Below are 8073 nucleotides of genomic sequence, written 5' to 3' on the forward strand. Positions count from 1 at the left end.
ATGGTCTACTTTGGAAAATTGCCTTGTGCTACTAGCTTCACGGACACTCTTCTCTCATTGCACGCTTTTTAATATTTTTTATTAATCCTTTATATATACACTGCAATACTTTATTAGTTCAACTGCTTTATTTGCTGTCTTGCCATTGCGTGTTTTGTTGTGAAAGTGGCAATCTGTCAGAAACATTCCAGCCTTTTCCTTAAGAGTGCCAAGCTTTGATCTGGGGAAGTATGTTGTTGGACCAAAGATCTTTTGTGCCATTATTATAGAATTAGCCAGTAGATTTTATGAAACTGGATGGTGATCTGAAATTTAAGGAAAATCAGCTGGGAAGTAAAATCTGTAAGTTGTATCTTATCTTTCTTCCTTACATGACCATATTAATATTGTCTAGTTTTATTATAAAATATGAACGGCTTTAAGGAGTTGTTTCAACCTTCTGATGCATGCTTAATGGGTAAAACCCTGAATATGATTCCCCACCGATATATGATTACTTCTGGTGGCCAATTTATTCTATATAGTCTGACTTGAAGTTTGTGACTGAATGGAATAATGAAAAATCATCCTTTTGCTGTATTAAACAACCAATTCATCTGTATTTATTCATTTATTTTTTTAACTAAATCTAAGAAATATTAGGGTCATCTGTACCAGATTCATAAGAAATATTAGGGTCATCTGTACCAGATTCATACTTTATTTCACTACCCTTTGTTATTCTCCAACTTGGTTAGACTTAAGAAAACATTGTCTACAGAGAATTTGAAAGAGTGCTTACAGAGCATGTAAAGGGCATTATTATCTTCCTGCATAATCATAATTGCAGCTAAAGTAATAGAATCCTAGGATGCCTAGGGGATCTAATATTGTCTTATTTGAGGTTTTGCCATGATTAATAACTTAATTAGTATGGGATAATAAAATTGATTGCTACCTTCTACAACACTGCAACGAGAACAAAAATCCCATGATTGGTCCATATAACCAGTCTTTATTATGGGATGGTATAGTATAGAGCTGAGGACCTTGAACCTTCAAGCAGGCTGAGCCATGATGACCAAATCCAGCATGTAATGAATTGAACTCATCCAACATAAAATTGGTTCCAAAAATTAGTTTAGATTTCTAATTTTAACTCAAAAGAAAAGAAAAAAGAAAATAAGTTCTATCTCACTTTTGTTATAATTATGAATTATTAGAAAACAGTAAACAACAGCTCTCAGAGAATAAATACAGAATCTATAAATATAATCATGGTAGGAAATTAACAAATTGTCTCCCATGAGGGAATTTTCAAAAGATTTTGCTTACAATGTCATGTTCTTGCAGAAATTATCACAGGGACCAGGATCAGGAAACACAGATTTCCAAGTCTGTATACCGCTCAAAGCTAGTGCAACCAAGGCAGCACTAAAAGCCATGATAGTCCATGGACTGCTAAAATGGTCGTGACAGACTTGAGCCATCCATGTCGTCCACTTGTTTTTGTAGTGTTTTTGGATTTTGGCCTTCACTTTCATGTATGCCTCAGGATTAGGAACCAGATCGGTTCCTATTTCATTGAAGAGTTCTGCTACTTCTAAATCACTTCCAAGAGAATTCTCAAGTATGTTTGCAGACCTTAGATCTTTAACATCCTCTGCATTATCAATGAGAGAATCAAGGAAGCTTACATAGGAGGTAACTTCATATTTGGTCTGGATATTATCTGGACACATCTCATAGGCTATGAGGTTGAAAAACAAAGGCCCTGTTGAATCATCCACTATCAATTGAGGAAGTTTGAGGTAACCTGCAAAGCAAAGAGAATTAAAATCTATATCTTTTAAGGAGGAAGTTGAACTTGGCTTCAACTGGATGCCAGCAGCTTTTAGTTCTTGAACATTGCGATAAGATATCCTACAATCCAATTTCTTCTTATTGCGATAGGGATCAGGCTTTTTCCTTTTGGATTGAGACTGTTTCTTTTTGGGTGGTTGATAAATAAGTGCTGATTGGAGGAGCTCCAGAAGATGAGCTGGTTCTTGCTTCTTTTCCATGTTTACATCTATTTGGTGCATGTATTTCTTAGGTGCCATAACATTCATTCGGATAAATGTCCTGATGGATTCCTCATACTTATTCTTCTTCTTCTCCTCGTCATTTTGGTTGCCTACTTCTCTGTCATCATCATTCATCAAGAGTTTGAGCAGTTGATAGGGAAGTTGGTTCTCCAACAAGAAGAGATCCTGTTGAGCAAAAGCAATTTGATCGTTTTTGATCTTGAAGATCTTTAGCTCATTCGTAACAAAGCTGTGAATGAACTGCAGTGTTGAACAGCCATCCAAGAACAACATCCAGGCTAAGCTCTGGTTGTCCCAGTTTCTGGTCACTGCCTCATCGTAGCAATCCCTCAGCATCTCTATGTTGTTCCAAATCTTCATGTATAAATCTTTGCCATTGTCAGCGCTTCTGTTATTTATGAATTTCTTTGTCAGTTTAGGCTTGTATTTCTCTGCAACCTGGAGCTTTGGCTTGCCATGATGAAGAGGACCAATGGATACAGCCCTTGGCTCGAAGTACTTTTCGAAATTCTTTTGACCTCGAAGCATTGGTGGAACCGTTTGAATCTTTGGCTTGTGGGATGTCGCTGGATCTCCTCCTTGCTGTTCTTCTTCTTCCACCATTAACCTTTCCAATTTATTCTCCCAACTGGAATCAGTTGATGATATTACTTTCTCGGTGCTGTGCTTCTCATGAGCTTCAAAAGTGGAAACCACAGGCTGATCATGGCCTCCACTTGAATGAGTGTTGTCCACTCTCTTGACAACTTTCCTTGCCGAAAGCTCTTCTATGGAAACCACAAAATCAAATTCATTTTCAGCCATTTTTTTTCAGAACCAAAGATCAAATGGCTATAGGAAGAAGCTCTTGCAATCTTCCAACAGATCAAAACTCCATATATATATATATATATATATATTATTATATATATATACATATCCGTGACAGAAACTGATTATATATATATATATATATATAACTATACATGTGATTCCTACATTATTTTGAATATATAATTGAAGAAGAATTAAAGATCTACTTTAAACGAAATGTTGGATGCATGTGGAGGGTAATTTATTTAACTTGTATACAAAGTTTGGCATAATTTTAATGAAAAGATGTGCACATATTAATTAATTTAAGATGCAGCCGCAAAGAAAAAGTTCATATGCCGTTATCGCCAACTGGAAATTAAAGAAAAAGAGAATATATAGAATACACACACACACACACACACACACACAGAGTTCCTCCAAAAGTAGAACTTTTGGAATTAATCTGTTGAGATTGATCTTCTTTCTCTGGTTTGTACCAATTTCGTATGCTTTTGTTTGAATGGTTTTTTTCATTACGTGGAAAGGAAGTAAAGATAATGTTGTGGGCATTGAATACATGTCTTGCTTCTAACGACAAGGATCAATCCTTCAAAGCAAATAAGGAAGAACGAGTGGAGAAATGTAACATATGAAGCACATCTGAATCAACAGATTATGATTAAAGACATTCTTTAATTTGAATCTAATTCCGAGGTTAGAAAGAAAGACGACGACTAGTTAGGACGTTCTCATTGCTTTGAAAAAGATAATGAGGAAAATTCCCTTTCGGCGGCTTCTTTTCTCATCCAACTACTTAATTAATTTTTTCCTCTGATTTTGAATGGCGTTAGATGAAAGTATCTATATATATATATATATATATTAGAGAGAGAGAGAGAGAGAGAGAGAGAAAGAGAGAGAGATTTGATTAGGGACTATCTATTATTTTACAATATTGATATGAAATGAAAGTAAGATGGATGTATTCAATTTAGAGTTTGATGGATTTAAAATAAATTATAGACTTTAAAGGATTTGATGGATTGTTATGTAATTTTATAGACTCCATAAAGATTTTATAAGAATACAATGAAATCTTTGGATTTAAAGCTGGATTTTATATTGACAATTTTCTTCACAATTTCCCTATAAAATCCTTTCAAATTCATTAAAATCTATCTTTTTTTAAAGTCTTTTAAAATCAATGACTTTTTGAATACCACCAGATTTTAAAAGAATTCTATAAAATCCTAATTGAATACATCTAGATTTTAATGGATTTTTATAAAATCCATCAAAATTTGAATTGAATATCATTAGATTTGCATGTACTCTCTTAAAATCTAAATCGAATACCTCAAAACTTTAAAAGTCTTTTAAAATCTTTCAAATTCTAAATTGAATACATCCCCCTAAATGAGAATAATGAAGAAAATATATAAAATTTTTATTTTTTAAATACTATACGTTAATTTAATTAGCTTCCATTAAAATATTTATTTTCACTTACTAGTGTTTTAGTACTAAAAAACAAAAATAAAAAAATATTTTAAATTAATACTGCCATATATAATTTACTGATTCTACTCTTTGGTATCTAATAATGAAAGTGAATTAGATAGTTTACTAGATCATTATTTATATATAAAAATATAAAAATGATATGATAAATAATTTATAATCATATGCTTAATTTTATTAATTTAATAAGGTCGTACCCAAAGAAAAAGAAATGGCTGAGGAAGCACTTAGGATTGTTTGGGGAAAAAAAAAACACATTTTTACTTTAATTGCTCCAAGGATTCAAAACCATACATTTAAAGTTGTACAGAATGAAAACATAAATTGAAGATAACATATATATATATATATATATATAAATCATATAGTGTGGACATCCGTTTAATAATATATTATTTGAGAGAACATATTTTTGTGTATTTGTTAGATATGCATGCATATAATATCATAATCAATTAGCTAATGGTAGAATAATTTGTACACTTAGAAATGTGAACTCTAAAAGCACCTTAAATTGGACCCATATGTGGGTCCCATATATGTTTGTTTTGAGAGTTTTGTACTCTTCAAAACATCTCCAATGGCATGCTATTGACAACAAAAAATGGCAAAAATTTCCTATTTTGCTACTTCAATGGGTAGTGGCAAATTTTGTCAGTGACATCTTTAGCACCAAATATGGTACTAAAAATGCAATTGACAAAATTGTAAGTGAATCCTATTGTAACACCTCAACCCAAAAAAATAAAAAAATCCCGAATTTGAAATTTTGATCGGATTTGACCAAGGTTGATCTGGATTGACTAGGAAAGTCCTACAATTGAATTTTTACTATAAGAGAAATTTTGTATTAACTGAGATAATATGACAAAGTACTCATAGACACGGATTCATAGACTACTAGTATGCCAAAATTGGAGTTAAGAATAGAAAATTATGGTCAAAACAAAATGCAATCAAAACAAATTGGCGAGTCCAAAGTTAACTTTTTATCTATATGGATTTTGATGTTGATACATATACTATGTGATAGTGGTCGTTGATACAAGTTATGTGATAGTTCTCATCGATATAAGTCCGTAGACTGGCGATACGCTTAATTTAGATGTATGGTTGAAAAGTTATGGGTTTGTAAAACTGTGTCTGTCTTATCCAAAACTGATTTTTACTGGGTGATAAAATATTTAAGGGAGCCTTTAATTGGCACCACATGTCACCATTTGGAAGGTGCCATATGTCACGATAGAAGAGGGCCATGTGTCATGATGGAAGAGTGCCATGTGTCATCTTGAATAAAAAATAAATTTTTTCTTTCCTTTTTCTTTTTCTTTATCTTCTTTTTCCTGCTCTCTCTCCTCCCACACGTGCAAAAAATAAGCTTCCTCTCTCTTTATCTTTCTCTCCCTTCCACCGATGGGAAGCTCTCTCTCTTCCTTTCCTCTCTCTCTCTCTCTCTCTCGGCTTCGGTCGATTCGCTGTCATTCCGGTGACTATGGGCCACATGTGTTAGCCATGAGGGAAGCCCACCTTACGGTGGCATGGGCCCTCAAATTTCCTGATCAACTATTGCCGGAAGTGCCTAGATCAGGCTGGCAAAGTTGGGGGTGGTGAGTTTCCTTTTTCCAGTGATTCTGTCGTTCTTCAGCATACCCAACCCGTTTTGATACCTTACCCCTTCTATTTTGGACCTTCTGATCCAAATATGACCTTCATTTACCCAGATTCTAGATCATTTGAGATATACACGGAATTGAAATTCGATCGAGGTTTTTTGATCCTTCTCTTACAAGCTTTCATTTGCTATATAATTTGCTAATTATGTTTATATATTTAATATTTCACCATTTTTGAGCTAAATTAAAAACTACCATAGAAATTGGGTTGTATTAGGAGTAATCTATAAGAAAGATTATCATCTATAGACTTACAATGGGTATTAGAGATTAATGGGATAATTAATTTTATGAAAGAAATTATTAGTAGATAGAAAAACCCCGAATTTCAAATGATAGACTAATTTGAGATTACTATGTAGTCAGACTCTTCTAGAGCCCAACTTTGGAATCCCAAGTTAGCGAAAGTGAGTTTTAGAATATTTAGAATATTCTAGTATCGCTAGAAGATATACATGTTAATTGGGTAATATTTTTTGTGTATATTAGATATCGATTGGACTCGTGGCAAAATTTGTAATAGAGCAAGAATGGACAACATCATTAGAGTGAGTGGTCATTTTCAATTTATTTTTGGATTATTGTTTGCATACACTTTATGTTATTTAAGATTCCAAAAATATTATGTATGTTTTAAAAATTAATTAATTAATTAAAAATTGTTATTAAATTTTATTGTACCATTTTATTTGATTTATGTATATTTGTTATATAAAATTTATTATATGGTTTTGGAGAAATTATTAATGATTATTTATTGTTGAATTTATTATTAAATTTTACTGTCATATTTAGTTTGCATAATAAAATGTATTTATGTAAAATCAAGTTAGATGTAAATTTTATGTGATTTAATCTAAAGTTGTAGAAACAAATTTTAAGGATTTAAGAAGAATAATATTTTTTAGTGTACAAAATATATTTTTATATTTGGATAATAGTGGAATTGGAATTATTTTGATAACAATTAATTTTATAAAATTGTTGGATTTTTATGGTTGTTTAAAAAAAAAAACATAAAATTTTATGGGTTTGGTAAAACTATATAAACCCAGTTGTATTTTATTAAATTTTGGTATTTATAATATTATAAAATTTTATACTTTTTACTTGTAGCATACAGTACTTATATTTTGTACTACAGTATTGACTAAGCATGCAAGTATATATGGTTATCCTATAGAAGCTGTAGACCTGAGAGTTGGTAAATATAATTGCACCATGAGTATCAGTTGCCCCCCTCTTTGGCCGCAGGATGATTGTTTATTATATTATGGTTATCCCGTGGGAGCCATAGACTTAAGGGTTAGCAAATATATTTGTACAATGAGTATCAACCGCCCCTCTCCTTGACCATATAATGGTTGTTTATTATGTTATGGATCAACAAGTTATACTCATGGTCATCCTTATGAGTTGTATTGAGAGAGGATAGCAGATATAATGCAGAGTGAGCACCAGTCATCTTCCCCCTTGGCCGTGGAATGGTTGTCATTGTGGATTAGTGTGCATATATGTATGGCTATTCTATGGGAGTTATGGGCTCGAGATATGACATGGATAGTGCATAGTGAGCATCAGTGACCTTCTCAGTAAAAGGATGATTGTTTTACCCATAACAACTTATTAGCAATTGGAGCCGTGGGTTTCCAAAGTGACCGATTGTAAGTTTCTTTCTTTAACCTCCCTGTCAGATACTGCTCGAGATGCCAGATATTGTTCGATAACACTGGTATATCATATGGTGCATCAAGTATATTTTTTTAAATATATATGTATATATTTTTTAATATATATATGTATATATATATATATTGTGTTATATTTATATGTTTTACACCGTATTGGCGCAACGATTTGATTCGACCCATAAATAGCATAATTTTGTAACTTTGTTGCCTATGAGTTCAAGGGATCAAACGACCATTATAAGCAACTAACCCAGACTATATGGGTAGTAGTATTCCTACGATAGCTAATATCATTGGATCGCATATTAGCATATTATATGGTATCGT

At 32.3% G+C, this 8073-nt stretch overlaps 1 protein-coding gene and 1 long non-coding RNA gene across 2 annotated transcripts; one reads left to right on the forward strand and one right to left on the reverse strand.

Moving 5' to 3' along the window:
- Positions 1-1150: 1150 nt before the first annotated feature.
- On the reverse strand, positions 1151-3684 carry LOC107421410 (UPF0481 protein At3g47200). The gene has a single exon (XM_016030641.3). The coding sequence runs from the start codon at positions 2868-2870 to the stop codon at positions 1311-1313; it is 1560 nt and encodes a 519-aa protein (XP_015886127.2). The 5' UTR covers positions 2871-3684; the 3' UTR covers positions 1151-1310.
- A 2071-nt stretch (positions 3685-5755) lies between these two features.
- LOC132803865 (uncharacterized) lies at positions 5756-7865 on the forward strand. The gene is made up of 2 exons (XR_009639112.1): positions 5756-6148; positions 6545-7865. It is a non-coding gene; the product is annotated as an uncharacterized LOC132803865 (long non-coding RNA).
- The last annotated feature ends 208 nt before the right edge of the window (positions 7866-8073 follow it).

The sequence above is a fragment of the Ziziphus jujuba genome, chromosome 5 (genome assembly GCF_031755915.1).
Source record: "Ziziphus jujuba cultivar Dongzao chromosome 5, ASM3175591v1".
NCBI lineage: Eukaryota > Viridiplantae > Streptophyta > Magnoliopsida > Rosales > Rhamnaceae > Ziziphus > Ziziphus jujuba.